We start from the raw sequence: 20,528 nt of genomic DNA on the forward strand, positions 1-20,528 counted from the left end.
TTTTACTCTACCTGGATAAGTTACATTTGAGCTTTTTATCATCTGTTCTTTACAACATGATCCTTTCCTGCTGAGCAGCTCAGTTTGTATTTTCCTATTTTTTGTAATATCTAGCTCATTCAGTTCTTTAAAATGTTAGTCAAACAACCTGTAGTACTAATATTACCCAGTACTTATTGGGTGTTCATTACATACAATGTATATGTTAGTACTTTGTATGTAGTTCCTCATCTAAATCTCTTGATTACTCTACGAAGTAGGTTATGACTATCTCCCCATTTTACACATCACGTTTTTGGGCTCAGAAAAAAAAATAATAATGATATAGGCATGTACTCATGAACAAGTTGTGTTCTCATTCTTAAATACTTAGTTTACAATTGACTGTACCATGTAAAATGGCACCAGATGCTCACCTATGCCAGCCTAAGGTTCCTGCAGAACAAGGTTCCTTTCAGTGGTGTGAGCCTGGGTGGAGGCAGACATGAGTCCTGCTGGTCCTGCTGTGGTGTGGCGTGGCAAATTGCCAGGCTGGGCCTCTGCCAGCTGAGCTAGGCCACAAGCCAAGCTTAAGGGATGAAGTCTGCACTACTAGGAGTCTAGGGGTCACCTGCCTAGTTTTCTGGACTGTGAGCTTCTAAAAATTTCCTATGGGGAACAGAGCAAACCCTGTTTATCTGGAGAGGAACCAGGGATGCTTTTACTTAGATAGCATGATGGCAACTTGTTTTGTAACACTTCCACTTCTGCTCTTGATGTTTACATCAGTAGTGAACCTTATCATATTTTTCATAAGGAAAAGTCCCTAGTCCCCACCACTTTGTTCCCTAATATGCTAAATCCACCTTTTGACTCCTATCTAAATTCTGGAATTTTGTTAAACTACCAACCTTTGTATATATTGCTACTTATGCAGGTATATAAAATAACCCAGCAGATCTAATAGCTATGATTCTCTTCTTATTTTTTCCATTTTCCATATTTTTGATGAGTTAGCATATATCTGAGTGATGGAACTAGTCACTGACTACCTTAATTTTCTCAGATATTAGATAAGGAATATCTGAACAAGAGATCATCTGAGATCTGTTGTAATTCTGATATTTTTGTGCCTGTTGGAGACCTCTGTGTGTGCATGTACTGAAACTTTGAAAAAGTGCTACAGGTACCAAATGGTACCAGCAGAGACCATTGTATAGATTATACACTGAACCAGAGTCCAAGCAATCCTTCCTACCCTGCAGATAATATCTGCAGCCTTGGGTCTTTGTTGCTAAAGACCAATTGCTGGCCAGTTTCCGGAAGTCAAACAGAAAAATAACTACAGAAGATGGCTGTAGTTGCTAATTTCTTTCAGATGGCCTGTGCTAACATTTTTCTTTCACATTGTTGACTCAGAGCCATTGGCTGAAGGATCTACCATCTAGTATTAAATGGAGGAACCAGAGATGGACTCATAAATGTAACAGTGACTCAGATACAGTCCCAGATTAGCCAACTCTGTTGGTACCACTGCTGCTGTATATAAAAGAGCCTGGGGAATTGATTAGCAGTTGAGTCTGGGAAGAGAATTAGGTTTTCCCACAGGCTTTATTAAAAAGGGCCTTTCTGAGGCAAATATTAAAAATAAAAATACACCTGCCTCCTTTGAACCAAAGGTCTTTCCTCTTTACTTTCTTTTTCGTTAGCCTCACAGTTCTATTACTGTTTACATGACTAGGCTTTCTTCATCTGTTGCCTCTCTTTCCTTAGTCTTGGGTCTCCTTCCTGATTGAATAGGCACAAAAAGCTTGGAGAGACTGAAGCAAGTGATGTTCAAATGTTATTCAGTGCCACTGTTGTTGGGTTGTTCTTTCAGTCATTGGGAAGGAATGGTCGCCCAACAACCAGATGACTGAAGGAATGGTTGGTATATTGAGAGCAGTTATCAGAGGGCCCAGCAGCACCAGGCCTCAGTTAAGGCCTTGCCCTCATCAGAAGCCAGTTTCCTATCCGACATCATACTTGTTTCCCTCTTTCGGGCAAAGGTAGCCTCCTTGGTTTTCCTTGAGCTTCCTTCTGGGAGGGTGAAAGCAAACTGAGCAATCCCTGGGAGCCGTGTTGAGAGCAAGAATCTGAGATACATCAGGTAGAAACAGAGTGACAGACAGGCTGAGTGACTTCTGAGTGACAGCTTAGTTGAGAAAGGAGTTAAGCAGGTTCTTTCCTATAGTAATTGATGGAAGTGTGGAATTTAGGGTAGTTCCTAAATTTTCATGATGTTGACCCTATTTTTTCCCCAGAAATTTCTATGGAATGATCAAAGAATGTGACATTAATACTGTCACAGCTGAGAAGTGATAGACTAGAGGGTTTGCATTATAGATTTCTGTGTCTTTGGACTGGCAGTCTGGCAATATGGGAAAGTACAGACTGTGTTGACTCCTGCCTCTCTGCTTGTTGGCTTGCTGTCGTTTGCAGTCCTTAGTTCTGACTCATTCTGCTGGTGGAAAGCAGCCATGGCCTTGCCCTCACAGAGCTTACAGCCCAACATGAAACAACAGGAAGGCATTAAGCATTTGTTCATAAATCCTTTCCCACGAAGAGGTACAAGTGAGGAGATTTGGGTGTAACCACAGACCTTCCCACCATGCTAAGTAAGCACTTTACTGTTTTGAGCATCTCCCACTGAAAAACCCAGATTTCTCAACTGTGAAATGGAAATAAGGCTCACCTTGAAGAAATCCCTGGCATGAAGCCCTTAGCATACATAGCCTTCCCTTCACTACACCATAATTGGTGCATGATAAATATTAGTCCTTTTCCATCTGATCCAGCTTTTTCTAAATTATAAAATATATAGAAAACAGCTTTAAGTCTATCTCTTAAAACTTTATATAACTAGTTTTGTGTTTGTTTTTTTTTAATCATGAAGCAGTATCCCGTTAGTGTTGTGTTCCTTCTGTATAGTAATTTAATCTGATACTTGTCATCACTTATGTCAAATTGCCAAGAAGTGTACCAACTGACTAAAGCTCCCCAGAAATGAAGTAGGACGGTATCTAAGCTTTGTCTTGGCCCAGCTGAACAGAAACACTAATAAGCAGAGTCCCCAAAGCTGGTTTATCTCTAGACTCAGCTCGTGAGAATTGCTTTACTTGTCTGTCGTTCCTGCTTGTTAGTCTTCCTCCTAGGGCAGTCCCCCATTTGATGCATCGTTTCCAGTTCTCCCCTCTCCTTAACAGAGGGAATGGAGTTGGACATAATGGATAGTAAGTAAGCTAAGAGAGTCTACTTCTGAAACAATGAAAAGAGATCGGAAACTGCTTTCTGTCCCTTGCTAACGAACAGTTACTAGAGGCTGATTGGGGTGCTCCATCTGGATAGATTTGAGTATAGAAAGTTCTATGGTCACTTGTGACACACACTTGGCAACTGTCAGCCTTCTGTCCAAGCAGAAAGTGTTAGTGACACAAATGACACTGGCCTGAGGGAGTGGTGTGTCTTCTTGTACCATTTTCCATACCACCACCTGGTCCACCTGTGTGGTTTATAAAGACAGATCTATTTGTCTCGTCTTCTGAGAGTGTGTGTTTGGTTAGTGTTATTGCCTACCAAATGTGTTGTTGCCGATCAAAAAAGACCATCTGGAGTGGTTGCCTGGTAGATGTTCTCTGCTTCTTGTGATGTCTGTGTCTAGGATTGATCACAGTCTGGGTTAGTCAAGTGTGTTTTCTTATGAAGTCTGACGTGTATTTCTCCGTGTTATTGTGAGGCAATGTCTCCTTAGTATATGAGTTCCTGTTTCTTCTCACTTTTTCGTAAGTAATGTATTACACACAGATTTAAGTGAAGTAACGCAGGAAATTACTTTATTTCTACCTGTTATCAAATAGTCAACAATCTAGAATTTTCTGTTCTGTTGTTTGTATCACTAATGATTGTCCACATTTAGCTCAATGGCATAAGTACATCTATAATACATATTTATTTTAAGAAATAATCTTATTAAAAATTCCTACTCCATATTATAGGCAACTTGTCTTTCTTTAAAGTAAAAATTGAAATGAAAAGTTAGTTAAGTTGTGTTGTGGAAGCTAAGTGCTCGTTATGTTCTAGCGCACAGACTTGTAACAGTGTCTTTTCCACTGGACTGTAGGGAAAAGAGTGCAAATTCGGAAAGCGCCTCAAGCCACCTCAGATGCAGTGCCTGAGAGGAAAAGGTCAACCCCCATGAACCCTGCAAATACAATTCGAAAGACACACGGTGGCAGCAGTGTTTCTCAGAGGCCATACAGGGACAGGGTTATTCACTTACTGGCACTAAAAGCCTACAAGAAACCTGAGCTGCTTGCCCGCCTACAGAAAGATGGTGTCAATCAAAAAGACAAGAACTCCTTGGGAGCAATTCTGCAACAGGTGAGGACAACTAGAAAGAGGCGTCTGTGTGCCTTCTGGGGGCTCACTTAAGAACACGTGATGGGCTGTGGGTGTAGCTTAGTTGATGGAGTGCTTCCCTGGTGTGCTTGATCCCTAGGACCTCAAAACCAGGACATGCCTATGAAAGCACTCAGGAGCAGAGGCAGGAGAATCATTACAAGTTTAGGATAATCCTGAGCTATACAGTGATTTCTGGACTGTGTAGGATCCTGTCTGAAAAACAGCAAATAAAACCTCTGCTTGCTCTTGTTAATATTGCCACTATTTTTGCGATAGGGAAAATTCATGTATAAATATAACTCTTTAATATTACAAGACATCTTGGGCTGTTTTTTTGTTTTTGTTTTTTTAAGATGGAGGATTGCTAAGTTTCTCAGGCTTGCTTTGAACTCAGTTTTAGTGATCATCCTGCCTCAGCCTCCTGAATGCTGATGGCACCACTATGTCCATCTTGTCATCTTTTTTAGAGCATTTCATTTAAAACTGGTTGAAATGTGAGCATTGTCCTCTTTTGGCTAAAACCAGTTTTGCCCAAAATTTCATTAAGAACTGAGGAAGTTTTTATTTGTTTTTATCTTAAGTCACCTAAACTGTCACCTGTGTTTCCCTGTTTATAGAGGCAAAGTTGTATAATGTCCTATGTTGGCCTTCAGGTGGTGTAAGGCATAATACTTGTGAATCATTTTGAATGTGTTGTTACTTCCTTATTCTTTGCAGCTCTTATTACTTAGTATTTCTTGGCCATTGTGTATGCTAAGATCAGTCACTTGTTTTTATTAAGAGATATGAGTATTTCAAGAGCGCTATGATCAGTTAGTTTATAATCACAAGTTATAGTGTGAAGTAGGCTTGTAGGCCTTTTGTTTTTCATTAAATATCAGATGGTAATTTCCTATATTTTTCATACTTACTTCAGGTAATAAATGTAAATTAACATTCAGATCCATCATAAATAATTCTGTCTATTTTTTCTAAAAAAGTAATGACATTTTCAGTTCTTAAATTTCATCATTTTTTATAATTACATATTTTATCCAATACTAAAGAAATAATCGTTTTAAGTTTATTTTCATTCATATCTTACATTAAAAACATAGTACTATGATATTATAAGAGAATAAAACCATCATCATGGCACATAGCCCTTATTAAAACTAAAGAGAAAGGATAAAAAGGGAAATTAATGTTAGAGTAAAGACAGAGTGTGTGTTGGTTCAGTATTCTGTTGGGGAAAGAGAGTCAGGTTGCATTTCACAAAATACATGATAAATGCATCTACAGAAAGTCTTTGAATTCCCTTCTAAGATAGAAGAGAAAGAGGGAAAAAATGATGGAGAGTAGCCTCATAGAAGCTACTACTGTACCTGGCAGTAGTTCTCTGGTGTTGTGAGTATATAGGTAACTGTATCTTAAAATGGATAAACTTGACCCTGAACAATTGGATATGAGAGTTAGTGATTGGGTTGTTTTGAAGAATCATTGAGTATAGTTTCCTGGCTATATATTTGAATATCCCAAGGATCTTTTTGAGAAGTGCTCATGCCAGAATCCATTCCACACAAATCAGTGAAGCATCTGAAAGAAGGATGTGAGCACCAAATTGTATAAAGTCCTTGAGTAATTTGGGTGTTTGATATGAGCTGAACCACTAGCCTAATGAAAACAGATAGAGAAGCCAGTAACACCTACCAGTTTGGAAGCTTATACTGTGTGCCAGTATGGCTAGGCATTTCATGCACATATCATTTCATCTTTAGATGGAAGAAAACAGACATATACTAAGAACTTTACTTAAGCCAGTTACCCATACATTCCTTATCTGAACATTTCTAACAGCTAATACAACTTCTGCTTCATGAAACTGACCAAAACTGACATTAAAAGGAGTAGAGTAACAGAATAAGCAGATGATCAAAAAAATTGGCTATTTTGTCATCAGCTAGTTAACAAACATACTAGATAAAAATGATTGGTTCTGTTTTGCCCATGCCACTAGATGTTTTTGCTGATTTGTTACTTACATTGTAGTTTTCTTTGAGCACCTTGTGAGTATTATTAATTAAAATATACTTAATAATGTACTAGATGTGATTTAAAACTGTTTACCGTTAAGTTAGTATACAAATGTATAGCTTCCTTTTCCTTAGAATGACTTTTCCTGGAAAACCTTTCTAAAAAAATCAAAACAACCCAGTAAACGTGAATCTTAACCTTAGGATGTTTGAGTCAAGCTCACATTCATTGCTCATTCTTTCTGTTCATTTAGTATAGCTGGTTCTCTGTATCAACAGGCTGTACACCTATGAATTCAACTAATTAAAGACCACAGTTTTTTAATTGCATCTATTCTGACCATACATAGACTTTATTCTTTGTCATTATTCCTCAAACAATAACATATAAGAACCTTGCAGATAATATTTATATTTTATTGGTTGTTGTAAGTAACCTTGAGGTTATTTATAGTATATGGAAAGATACATTAAATCTACATAATTTTACATGGAGGACTATGGAGTCATCCCCTTTGAACACAAGGGATGACTGACCCTGGACTATACCAGATAACATTGTGGGTGTGGAGTCTCATGGTTCTCATGGAGTCTCAAGAGATTTACTCATAAAGGGCAAGTTTAGGGAACCTCTTTCTTGAATAGTTATCTCTTAGTTGAAATAAAAAGCAAAAGACAAGAAGAGTCATCATTTCTGGAAGCCTAGTAGAAGGGATGGAGACTAAATTTCAGAAGGCATTGCAGACCAGATAAGGAGATTATATTGAGTGAGATGGGAAGTAGCAGTGGAGTTTAAGCAACAATATACTATAATCTGATTTATACTTTTAATAAGACCACTCACTTTGTGTCAAGAATGGCTTTGGGTGTTCAGAATGGAAGAGAATAACTACTTAAATAAGTCTACTGCAGAAGTCAAGGTATGATGTGTTGGCGGCTTGGTCTGGTGGAATTGGTTTCATAGATTAGAGATACGTTTTTGAGAAAACCTTCTAACAGAGATGAAGAAAAGAAAGGGGCCTGCAGTTATGAATAGGTTCTGACCAGAGCAGTTCAGTGGATTTTGAGCTACTGATTAGAGAAGTGCAGGAAAGGGACAGGTGTAAGGGTGTGGTGGGTTTGGAAATATTGATTAGACATATCCAATACATGTCAGTAGGTAATCGCACATGAGTATTCAGAGGACATTTGGGACTGGAGCCATTCCTCTGGGGATTAGTGTATAGATTGGGCATTGTAACTTTTACAGTTGAGGGAACTCAGGAAGGAGAAGAATGAAGAAAATAGGGCAGAAGGCAGTCACCCAACACATCCCCATAAAAAGGCATGAGCACTGGAGACTTAAGGAAGGCCTAAGGGAAGGGTAGTGACCAGGAGACTGTCCATACACAAACCTCAAGAGGTGGTTGTGGTGGAGATGTGGTGTTAGTTTTGTATGTTGTAAGAGATAACAGAAAAAAAAAATGGTTGTGGATATTCCACTTCAAAGGAAGTCTGGATGTATCTTGTATTCATTTATTTACAAGATTGAAAGGCTGCTTTATGACATTAATACTAAATTAGTGCTCATATGAGACAAACTATTAAATCTGATAGTACTTTTTAAAGGCACAACAGGAAGTCAAATTACTGAAAAGACCATTCCCAAACTTAATTTTCTAGCCTTAAGTATTTTTGGTGTTTAGGAGGGAGACTTGTTGAGAGGGATAAAAAAGGAGAATGCAGGATCAAAATGACTAAAATTCATTATATAAAGTATGAAACTATCAATAAAAAAATTTTAAGTACTTTTAGTTTGGACTAAGCCCATAGATTTGTGTAACAAGCAGATTATTGACCTGGACATTCTAGGAATTGTAGTTAAGGGGTAGGAAAAGATTTCACTTGGGAATAAGCCCTCTAGCAGATATCTGAGGAGCCTTTAGTTTGTGATTTACTTTATTGGTTTGAGGGGATTTCAAGGACCTTGAATAAATAGTTCTTCAGGAAAGTTGGCAGATAGAAGAAATAAACTTGATTATCACAAAAGAAATAAAAAACAGGATTATCAAAATTGGTAGTATTTGTAGAGACACTTTGTGCTGCTGGCTGAGAGCTATAACTTACCAATAGGGTCCTGTTCGTTTTCTGCTTAAATAGACGTGACCAAGGATTTTTATTGTGACTCGGCGGCATTGAAAATGGCTCAGTGGGTCACAGTGCGTCTCTGCAAGCCTGGTTATTAGAGTTGATCCTCAGAGCCCACACCAAGCTGTACAAGAGAACTGACTCCACAAAGCTGTCCTCCTACGGGTGCCATGCATGTATTAGCTTCCAACATTATGTACATACAAACATCAAATGTTTAAGTAAACAGATAAGAAAGAACATGAAGATTTTTATCCTCTGAGACTATAGATTCTTTCACTTCATATAGTGTTCCAGTTCCATCTATTTTTCCTAAAATTTCATTTTTCTTAACAGCTGAATAAAATTCCTCTCTCTCTCTCTCTCTCTCTCTCTCTCTCTCTCTCTCTCTCTCTCTCTGTGTGTGTGTGTGTGTGTGTGTGTGTGTGTGTGTGTGTGTACCACATTTTCATTATCCATTCTTCAACAGAAGGCGGACAGCTAGACTGGCTTCATTTCCTTTCTTATATGAGTACAATAGTAATAAACATTATGCGTAAGTGTCTCTGTGGTAGGATGTAGGGTCCTTGGGGGGGTATATTCCCAGGAGGATCATAAAAAAGATTTATATAGTCAACAAAAATAGCTAATGCTCTGTTTGCATCCTGTGTTCCAGGTGGCCAATCTGAATCCTAAGGACCTCTCCTATACCTTAAAGGATTATGTGTTCAAGGAGCTCCAGCGAGACTGGCCGGGTTACAGTGAGACCGACAGGCAGTCATTGGAGTCGGTGCTCTCTAGGTAAGCTCCTTTTTCCCCTTTTGTCTTTAAAATTGGTATAGATATTACTATATTCTGGTCAGTGTTATTTTAGTGTTGAGGTGGGAAAGAAAAGCAGGGATAGTTTTCTCTTCTGCATTTCAGAGTCCTCTTTATTACCTGAAAAATGTGTTTCCTTTACAGAAAACTAAATCCATCTCAGAATGCTGGCACTAGCCGGTCAGAGTCTCCCATGTGTTCTAGCAAAGATGCTGCCTCATCTCCACAGGTATGTCAGGAAGTTACAAAATCCTAGTCCTGCCCTTCAGCTCAGCAGTCAGTCAGTCTCTAATTTGTAAGTGAGGGAAACTACATATGACCTGCCCAAAGCCCAGAACTAATTCATGGCCAGGCTTTCAGTTTTGACCTCGGTCTAGAATAGAGTGTAAACACTGTGCTGCACTGCTTGAGGGCTTAAAGCATACCTTGCTTGTCACTTTCAAAATTTATTGTAAAATTTTCTGCTTTTCAGTTTGGTCACTAATCCAGTCCCATATAATTCTCAAGTTATATGGAAAATTGAAGATGTTTGATTTTATCTAAAATGTGTCTGGAAGAACATTCTTGTGGAAAATATGTTTGGGGCAAATTAAAAAATGGTGGCACAAAAATGTATTTTCTTAATTTTTTTTTCAGTTTGACCATAATCGGAAGACTCCTAATCAGACTTTTTCTAGTTTAGAATCATCTCAATGGGACATTTCAGAGAGTTCCCCTAATCCTGAGTGTTCTGGGCCAATGTTGTCAGACCCCTCCCTACCCACCCCAGGATTACTAACACAGTACCTCCTCTCTCTGTATCCTCCAGAAGAACTGGGGGAAAGCAGACAGCAAACTAGGGAACACAAGCAAGAAAGAGGCCAGCTGTGTGTCCATTCAAAGGAACACAGTGGGAGGACAGATGAGTAGGTCCATCTTCAGGTGTCAGTTGTCTCTGGAGACTTCACTTCTAAGGCGAACTACTGTGTAGCTATTTCTCCTCTGACCAAATTACATACAGAATGCTAAAGTGAAAACAGAAATGAATTAATGGGTTGATTAACTATTATAAGTCACAATACAAAAATATTTAACTGGTTTGCAATTTTATACTTTTCAATTGTTCATTTTCCTTTGTAACGTATATAGTAAGTACTGGATTGAGCTAATACAACAAGATTTTTAAAGTATATCTACCCCTTTTTAATGAGCCAGTCAGTCTTCATAGACTTAGTTTACACAACATTGTGAACATATATGTACTGTGAAAATATATGTACAGTGAAAAAGTAAAATGGCATATCAATACATAGCTGTACTTAGAGAAATTAGTGTAAAGATGAGCTAGTTCACAGTGTGATGTGGACACATTGCCCTTTACCAACCTTACTGGTACTCACAGAGTCAGATGGTGCAAACTGCTTTCTCCATTTACTTGCTAGAACTAGGCCAGCTGCGGCTAGCATCGAGGATGTTCTTCTATTTAGTACTGTACTAGTGGTCTAATGCACATAAACCAGAATAGTCTCTGGCATTTAGGGTAGACTACCTGCAAGACCTAAAAGCACCATTTGGCACTGTTGCCTATGCTGCTTTTGACAGAACTAAAATTGGATTTTTTTGTTTGGTTGGGGGTTCTTAGAGGGTGTGTGTGGGTGTGTGCGTGTGTGTGTGTGTGTGTGTGTGTGTGTGTGTGTGTGTGTGTGTGTGTGTGTGTGTGTGTGTGTGTCTGTGTGTCTGTGTGTGTGTGTCTGTGTGTGTGTGTCTGTGTGTGTGTGTGTCTGTGTGTGTGTGTCTGTGTGTGTGTGTCTGTGTGTGTGTGTCTGTGTGTGTGTGTCTGTGTGTGTGTGTGTTGGGAGATGGCATTTAGGGTAGACTACCTGCAAGACCTAAAAGCACCATTTGGCACTGTTGCCTATGCTGCTTTTGACAGAACTAAAATTGGATTTTTTTGTTTGGTTGGGGGTTCTTAGAGGGTGTGTGTGGGTGTGTGTGTGTGTGTGTGTGTGTGTGTGTGTCTGTGTGTGTGTGTCTGTGTGTGTGTGTCTGTGTGTGTGTGTCTGTGTGTGTGTGTGTTGGGAGAGGTTCATTTTTGAGTAAGCTTAGAGTAATAGTATGATGAATAAGGCTGTTCAGCTGTCAGATCTCTCCCTTTTCTCCCCCTACCCACAGAAACGACCTTTGGATTCAGATTTCATTGATCCTTTGATGAACAAAAAAGCTCGAATATCTCACCTGACAAACAGAGTCCCACCAACATTAAATGGCCATTTGAACCCCACCAGTGAAAAATCTTCTGCAGGCCTCCTGTCGCCCCCTGCGGCTGCTGCCATCCCCACGCCCTCACCGCTGCCTTCAACCCACCTGCCTGTCTCAAATCCTCCTCGGACTGTAAATTCCAACTCCAATTCCCCTAGCACTCCAGAAGGCCGGGGGACTCAAGATCTACCTGTTGACAGTTTTAGTCAAAATGGTAGCATCTTTGAGGACCAGCAAGACAAATATACCTCTAGGACTTGTCTGGAAACATTACCCCCTGGCTCAGTTCTGCTAAAGTGTCCAAAGCCTATAGAAGAAAACCACCCAGTGTGTCACAAGAAGTCCAAAAAGAAGTCTAAAAAACACAAGGAAAAGGACCAAATAAAAAAGCATGACATTGAGGCAGTGGAGGAAAAGGAGGAAGACCTTCAGAGAGAAGAAACTGCCAAGTTGAGGAACTCCAGTCCGAATCCCAGTGAAGGTATTTTAACGTTTGTTTAAAAGAAACAACAAAAAATGCTTTCTGTGTTCCATGAACTGGAGGAGCATGAGCTGTAGGTGGCGCTCTGTAGAACAATGCTTTTTAAGCAAATGACCTTCTATTGAATAAATATTGTGCTTTTGTAGCACATTGTTTTCCTCCACCTCGTAGCTATCACATCAGTCTCTCTTTAGCCAAGTATTAAACATGATTTCTTTATGTAGATTTATAATGGCATTTTAAAATGACTTTACCATTCTCTAAAGACTCCCCTTTGGTGCTTTTTCCTTCTCTATCATATTGTGCAACCTCAGTGTAACAGGTACATGCCATTCTTGAACTAATTTAAACAGATACACAATAGGCAATAGAATTATCCATTTCCTCCTTTTTGAAAAGCCAGAGGTACCCCTGCTGTAGTTAATATTAGCACAGAAAGACTGTCAAAACAGGCAAGCTCACATCATCGTCACTTGCAGTGAAAGTAATTTACTTCACAAGGTTCCTGGCTATTATTAGCTTGATAGAGATTAAGGGTATTTTTGTTAGTAAACTAACATCACTTGTTACTCCATATCCTGCTCATAACACTGAAGACCTGAAATCCTGAGGTTTAACTGACCATCTGTGCTGAATGGAAAGAGCTGTCATTATTTTCTCTTAGTGAAATTTGCAGAGGACTTACAGTAAGATACAGTTGACCTGGATTGGTGTATTGCATAGCAAAGCATATCTCTTGAAGTGTGTAGATCAGCGTACTAGTAGATAATGGCCCAAGTATAAGTTGTTTACCCCCACCTGCACCACTCTTTGTACTTTAGTTGGTCAAGTCAGGATAAACCCTGAAGTAAAATTTCATGTTTACATTTAGTAAGCCAGATTCCAGAGTACCTCTCCTTCCCACACTTACACCCTTATAGGGTGACCTGAGTCATTCTAGTACCAAGAGAACTGGATCCAGTGTGCTGAGACTACCACAGAAAGTTGTGTGTTCGGGGTTAGAGATCTGGATAAACGAGCCTACTGTCTTTAAATCCTTCTTTTGTGTATGTAGGAAAACTTTTCAGAACCAAGTATGATTATCACAAGTAAAAGTCAGGTCCAGACCCACGTCCTTTGTATCCGTTAGAACTGGTTGGCCATCTATGGCAAAGAAGGATTCTGTACTTGATGCTCTGCCTTGAAGACTCAGGCTCTTGTGGCCATGCCTGAGTCAAATTTGTAAAAGTGAACAATAAGCCCACTGAGGCAATGAAATTTATTTAGTGTGTTTTATCTTTCAAAACACTGAGAAATTGTCAGATATTCACATTTATTTTATAGTGAACATATGTTTTGCCAGCAAATTAGAGTTTGAGTTATTAAGTGTGCTTTGAATTAAAAAAAAAATTACATTAATGAAAATATTTAAACATAGCCCCTAGAAGTTATATGTTAAACAATGTAATACTGAGAATTTACCCACTTTTAACAGCATTGCCATGAATAACTAAACATTTTTTATTGTTTTCCCTAAACTCTGTCTAGTACTATGAGAGCCAAAGGTAAGAGGATTATGAATCCCCATTCATTAATGCCTTGTGAATTGATAGGAAAACGTCCTATCCGGTCCCACTACCTAGAAATACAGTGATCCAAACAGGCTACTCCCTGACTTATTATTTCTTCTGCCTTGTTTGAATCTCATGAAAAGTAGATGTTGCTGTAAAATTTGTACCTCTCATTGTCTGGCTGCATATGCCACCCCAGTCTTTGAATTGCCAGGCAGATGCCACAACTGTTGGTGAAAGAATAGAAGCTTGACCTTGGGTTAAGATGGAATTCCTTTGCTGTGCAGACACTGCAGTAGCTAGGGTGCGTGCAAAGCCTGGCATCAGTTCTGCTGGCACTGGTCACAGGCCTCCATTGTTGTGTTCCATTGTGTTCCTTGTTGCTCTGGCCTATTGAGGTGGAAGAAAAGAATTTGAGGAAAAGTGTTCCAGATGTTTCTAATCTGTTTGAAAGTTACAGGCATTTGATAACCATTCTGGTTGATGAACGCTCTGATTTTTTTCCCCTTCATAGGAGTTAAAGAAGGTTGCACTGCCTCCATGGAGCCTTCTTCAACAATTGAACTCCCAGATTATTTGATGTAAGTTTTCCATCCGCCAATGGACAGAGCTGTTTAATTTTAGAAAGTTTGCAAATTCTTTTCCCATAATTTGCAAATCAAAAAAGTAAAAAATTCCAGAAATAAGAGTCCTGAAGCCACTTCTGCAATTGAAAGACTGCCACTAAGCCTGCTGTCTCCAGGGCACCGCTGTCTTCAGGGGCAGGTTGTGACTCCCCTGCCCAGACAGTGTCCCTTGGTTTGTAAGTACAGAGAAGCTTGTCTTTGTTCCAGGGTCAGGCTGAGCATCACAGCCTTCAAAGCTGATAGTTAGTCCATCAATGCGCAGCCCCTAGAGGGGCCCAGAGTGCTACAGAGTGCTTGAACTTGTGCACTGAACAAGACAAAGCAGGCATAGGTTCATTTCTATGCAAATAAAAGTCTTTTTCTCAAATTAATTTTAAGGGAAAAGAATAGTAAAGTTAGATCATTTCACTGTAATACCAGGTATAAGTTTTTCTTGTGACAACAAGTTGCTAAATGCTGAGCTGGGAATGTTTTTGTAAGTGCTTATCACAGAAATTATAATTTGGACATATAATTCTAGCTTTTTCATACAATAAAAGACTTATGTAAGAAGAAAATAATTAAGTTGCTAGTGCCTGGAAAGGGGAGCATGGAAAAGCAAAAATCTCTGATAGCAGATAGCTTTCAAAATGAAACAAATTTGCAAACTAGGTACAACATAGAGCATGAAGATATAACCGGAGCTATCTGCACATTTTTTTCTGTTAGTGCCATTTCACAGTGGACAGAGTTAGGAGATACTTTGAACCTTGCTTCTTGCAGAGGAGAGAACATTTTAGATGGACAAAACTGTCACTTCTGCTCACCACCAGTAGAAAGCTACAGTTGCTGGAGAAAGAAAACATGATGCTAATTATCACCCCTCCGCTAACCGGGGCCTGAGGAACCTTCCTCAGTACTCTGCCTTAGGCGAGCAGTCAGCCAGCCATCACAGAACCATAGACCCGCTGCTGAGGGCTTCCACCCTCTCACCACCTGCTTCTCCTTAGACCTGTGAAAGTTGAGCCTTGGAGTAGCACAGCATTTTCCTGTGATAGATTTTAAAACTGTTCATTAGTAGTGATATATATAAAATAGTGTATCCTAAAACTTCTGCCATGGATTCAAAGCTCTTGCCATGCTTGCCAGCCTAACTGGCTGAGTTTTAGGTTAGTCCTGATGTGTTTATGTAGGCTTTCAGCAGGAAAGTTTAATCACTAAGAAGTGTTGATCCTCCGCCTGAGTGAAGTCTTATATATTTGTCACATTTCTAAGGCTTTTGTTGTGTGCTTAATTTGCTTAAATAAAAGTACTGTCTTCTACCCAAATTAAAAGCTTAAGTTTTATACCAGCCAGTACAGCTATTTTCTAAAATAACAGGAACATTTCCAGAACACAGAACTTAACTTATCTCATAAGAAAACTAAAAGGAGACTCAATAGAACATCCATCCATGGTCAGTCTTTGAATAATTCATCTGTAACTGCAATATTACTAACATATATACCAAGAGTGCTTTTGTTGCTTGTGTTTGTGCATTTTACTCTGCCACCTCATTAAAAACCAACTGCAAAATCCTAAGAATTTGTTAAAAATATTGGTTGTTAAAATACCAGTATCAAACAGCAACACAATTGTTGGCCTAGCTGGTATTTTTCCTTCACAAAGTTGTTAAATAAAATACTAAAGGTCTGATTTTTAACTAAAGGTTAGATTTAAATAAAATACTAAAGGTGAAATAAATGTGTTACACAATGACTTAAACCTGAGTTTCAAGATTGGCTTAATCTTTACTTGTACATGCTTTTTCCCAGGATCCTCATTCAACCTCAGGGCTTCCTCCATTGTGTTCTGGGACAGCACATCTGGGGAGGACCACTCCCCATGTGGCAGGCAGCATTCCTTTTGCAGCTGAGACCAGCCGGGCAGCTTAAATCAGCACACTACCACTGTCTCAGTTACACTTAGGAGACCCAACCTCCACACTGTCTTAACTCAGCAGAAATAAAAATATTAATGAGGACGCTCAGTTTGCACACTGTGTCACTTTTCTCACTTTCCCAGCAAGGCATCTGTGATACAGCAACTTAAATAAAACTGGTAGGATTATATAAACCATCTGGAAAGGCCCCAGTTCCAAGATGTACCACCAGAAGGCCCAAGTGTGCACCTCAGGATGCATCCTGCAGTGCTCACCAGCTGCCTGATCTCAGTTTTTACCCAGAATAATCAAGGAAATTGGGCCTTCCCTGGCAGGAAAACAGAGGGCAAAAAAGAAGGTGGAATGTGCACTAATGATACTGCTTGTTTTACTGTTAAAATGATCTTGTAACTGATTTCCTGCTGAATCACCTGGCATATGGTGAAGATGGCCTTTACTTACTGGATTCTAAGAACTAGTCGCAGCTTTTCAGCATCCTATTAAGACAGTGAATTAGACTCAGCAGCACAATGCTGCCCTTCTGTTGTGTAAGTGTAACTTAGTGTTGGAAAATGCTGGAGGAATCCTCTGCCTGTGGCAGTGCACATCTGTAATCTTAGCACTCAGAAAATAGAGGTAGGATGATGGGGTTTTCAAGGCCAGCCTCAACTACATGGTAAAATGAAGGCCAACCTGGACAATATGAGGCTTTCTTTCCAAAAACCCAACAGGGAGGTCCAGAGAGATGAGTCTGTGGTTAAGAGAGCATTTACTGCTCTTCAAGAAGTAAGGTTCAGTTCCCAGCATTCATATTCAGTGGCTTCTAGCTGTCTATGAGTCCAGTTGAAGAGGATCCAGTGCTCTGTTTTAGGTTCCATGCGGTATCAGGCACACATGTGGTACACACACATACATGCAGGCACCCACATGTACACAGATTAAATAAATCTTTCTTTATCTGAAGGGGGGGATATATAAAACTAGAGAAACTTTCTTTGGTAGAGGACCCCACTCTCTGTCAAAAATGTTTTCTTTAATTTGTCTAGTTAGAAATGTCAAGAAAGGAATAGATAGAGCAAAGCAGGGGATCCTGGTCCAGCCTTGACCTGAGTGCTCAGTGGCATTGTGGCATTCTCCTGATGCACTTCCGTGACTGCTAACAGACGGCTCCACTGTGGTAGTAAATTGTCTGAAAGAACACTTTTTGTTTTCTGTGGTTCCCTTTGAACTCCACTGCCACTGAGATCTTTTCCACATTCCTTCTCCATGGACACTCTTGAGGGCTGCTCTCTGAGTGACCTGGCAACAAGCCGGAGCAAAGCAGCATTCGGTCACTGGAGACACATGGAGAAGACAGCGTCCCAGATTTGTGCCTCCATGCTTGTTCTTTCTCTCCATTTATCCTGTTTCTCTCTCTTTTATTATTAGAAAATACATTGCTATTGTCTCCTATGAGCAACGCCAGAATTATAAGGATGACTTCAATGCGGAGTATGACGAGTATAGAGCTTTGCATGCCAGGATGGAGACTGTAGCCAGGCGGTTTATTAAACTGGATGCACAACGAAAACGCCTTTCTCCAGGTTCAAAAGAGTACCAGGTAGGTGGAATGTTTGTTCTTGGACTGATTTTCATTTCTCACCATCCCATTAGCCTTAGAGCAAGCTGTCTAGCAGACCAGCCTCACTTTAGGAAACAAATGTACTTGAAATAGTTCTTAAATAAGTAAGCACAATAGGGGGAAAATGTATTCCATTATAATATATAATGTATTGCAAAGCATACAAAACACAACTAAGTAGAGTACATTTTCTGCAATTGTAAGAGACACAAATGTGTTACATTCTAGTAACTTAAATCATTATTGTGTTCCTGCTCTCATTAAATTTAGAAGAAATCTTGTTATTGAATAATTAAAATATAATACTGTGTCTTGCTTTTAATGATAGTATCAAGCTATCCATATTATTCTGTAGTTTGATTTTTCTTTCTACTAGTACAATGCTTCACAGAGAATTTTTATATCAGCCCAGAAAGCATTTTTTGTTTGCTTGCTTATTTTTACTGTCCTCTTGATATCCCTTGTATAGCCGGAGTGGCATTCCCATAGTATGTATTGTCCTTTGCTGGGCAGAGCTGCTAGCCTTGTGTCTGTCGGCATCATAAGCTCAGGCAGGTAGACCTGCAGAACTTGTAGAATTGCTGAGTCAGTTTTGCATTTGCTATTTTAATAGCTCCTGCCAAATTGCCTTCCATAAAAATGTCCCAAGTTACATCTCCTCATCAATAGTTCCCATACCTTGCCAGATGCCAATTAGATACTGTACTGCCTGCCCCCTCAAAAGCCTTCTCTTCTCATTTCTAATTTTTAATTTTGCAGAATGTTCATGAAGAAGTCTTACAAGAATATCAGAAGATCAAGCAGGTGGGTATCACCACTGTGCCACCTGGCCTGCAGTGAGAAGCACTGTAGATTCTGTGACCTAATTCCTCACTGTTTTCTTTGTCTGCAGTCCAGTCCCAATTACCATGAAGAAAAATACAGATGCGAGTATCTTCATAACAAGCTGGCTCACATCAAAAGACTAATAGGTGAATTTGACCAACAGCAAGCAGAAGCATGGCACTAGAACTCTGTTTGGACCAGAAGATGTGAATAAACTTAAACTTATTTATTTAAAATTCCAGATGAGTTGTTCTAGATCTAAAAGATGAAACTTTGCTTGTGGGAAGTTTCAGTATTAGTAAACTTGAGTTACTTTTTGTCTCTTCATTCTACTTTGCTTCCCTGGATTTTGAAGCTGCTTTCTTTTTCTGGGCCTCCCACCCCCACCCCCACCCCCAAACTTGTTTTAATAGAAGCAATTTTTTTTAGATATTGGGGATCCAGTGTCTATACTTCAAATCAATTTTTCCTTGAAAACTTGTGTTTGTCATTAGATATGATTTTTTTAGGTATCAGGGATGCAATGTTCACACTTAAGAGTTGCTTGTGTTTAAAACAAAACAGTAATGTGCAAGGTGAAATGCTTTTCATAAGCCTATTTTCTGACCTTTCTTAATGCAAACTCTTTGCCTTAAATGGTAGAATATTTAGACATATGCACAAAATTAAAAAAAAATCAAAACATTGTTTTGGAGGGTTGAAAAATAGAAAGTTGTGTGAATATGTGTGTTGTTTCTTATGCACATGCATACATACATACATACATACATACATACATACATACATACATATGGGCTGACTGGCTCTAGAGTGTTAAATCTGACCTACAAGTAAAACCCCCCATTGCAATGACTGCCTTAAGGTGTTTGCTAGTGTGTACATCGTGTGGTTAATCAGTAGCTACACTGCTTCCCTGTGCTAACAGCCACAGGAAGCACACTGTGGCCTACCAGCGTCAGAATGCGTGTGTGTTCAGCTTGTATGTCTGCAGAACTGATGTGGGTGTGAGCTGCATGAAGGTAAAAAGCTGCTACTCAGTAGGCCGGACGCTCAGATTAAACAACTCATGAGTGTTACAGTTGGTTGTTGGTGGTGGTGTTTGTTTGTTTGTTTGTTTCTGTCAAATTGCTACTTCTATTGTAGAAGACAAAGCATTTCCATTTCAACAGTTTGTCAGCTTTATTAATGTTGGGCAAAAAAAATTGATATGTTATAAAAATGAAACATCTATAGTTTTGGGGCAAAATGATAAAATTAAATGTGTAGGTAATCTATTTATATACTGCTATAAAGTATTTTTTGAAGAGAGATGTGCAAAGAAGCTATTACCTACATCAGATGTATATTTAAAAGATTTTTTTTTCATCCTGGATACCAGGACTATAAAAAAAGAGTAGATATATTTAACCATAACATACTGTGATTCATCAAACAGCACAAACTTTCATTTCATGGAGTTTATCTGTTAACGTTGATTTAAACTATCTCGTCTTATCATGTGGGAACATAAGTTATGTGGTCAAAATATAAGGATTTTGAACTAATGTTGATTCAGGTTGTGTTGTCATGTATTGTCTTTTCAAAGTGCTGCCGGTTGAAAAGGGAAGCATTATGTTTACAAATCTGTTTTGAAATGTTTGCCAAAATTTTGGTAGTATCTTTAATAAAGATGTTTGTCTCCAGCATCCAAAAAAAAGTGAGTAACTTTGTTGTGTGTCACTGTAAACTAAAAAATGTTGGTGTTGAGGTCATGTTACAGAATATGTTGATTGACTTTCTTCTCTGGAGTTTTTCTGAAACATTAACTGGGACTGGGGAGAAAGCTCAGAGGTTGAGGTTGAGAGCACTAACTGCTCTTCCAGAGGACCTGGGTTCAATTCCTAGCACCCACATGACAGCTCACAACTGTCTGTAACTTCAGTCCAGGAGCA

General features: G+C 39.2%; 1 protein-coding gene across 1 annotated transcript in view; it reads left to right on the forward strand.

Moving 5' to 3' along the window:
- The window catches only part of Ell2 (elongation factor for RNA polymerase II 2), a 65,902-nt gene extending 45,623 nt beyond the window's left edge, over nucleotides 1-20,279 (forward strand). Inside the window, exons 5-12 of the mRNA XM_036207292.1 lie at nucleotides 4,139-4,398; nucleotides 9,214-9,338; nucleotides 9,501-9,585; nucleotides 11,508-12,075; nucleotides 14,140-14,206; nucleotides 17,580-17,751; nucleotides 18,532-18,576; nucleotides 18,665-20,279. Of these exons, the coding sequence (XP_036063185.1) occupies nucleotides 4,139-4,398; nucleotides 9,214-9,338; nucleotides 9,501-9,585; nucleotides 11,508-12,075; nucleotides 14,140-14,206; nucleotides 17,580-17,751; nucleotides 18,532-18,576; nucleotides 18,665-18,781 (1,439 nt within the window). The 3' untranslated portion in view covers nucleotides 18,782-20,279. The remainder of the gene's footprint in view (nucleotides 1-4,138; nucleotides 4,399-9,213; nucleotides 9,339-9,500; nucleotides 9,586-11,507; nucleotides 12,076-14,139; nucleotides 14,207-17,579; nucleotides 17,752-18,531; nucleotides 18,577-18,664) is intronic.
- The last annotated feature ends 249 nt before the right edge of the window (nucleotides 20,280-20,528 follow it).

Source organism: Onychomys torridus, chromosome 15, assembly GCF_903995425.1.
Source record: "Onychomys torridus chromosome 15, mOncTor1.1, whole genome shotgun sequence".
NCBI classification, from domain to species: Eukaryota; Metazoa; Chordata; class Mammalia; order Rodentia; family Cricetidae; genus Onychomys; species Onychomys torridus.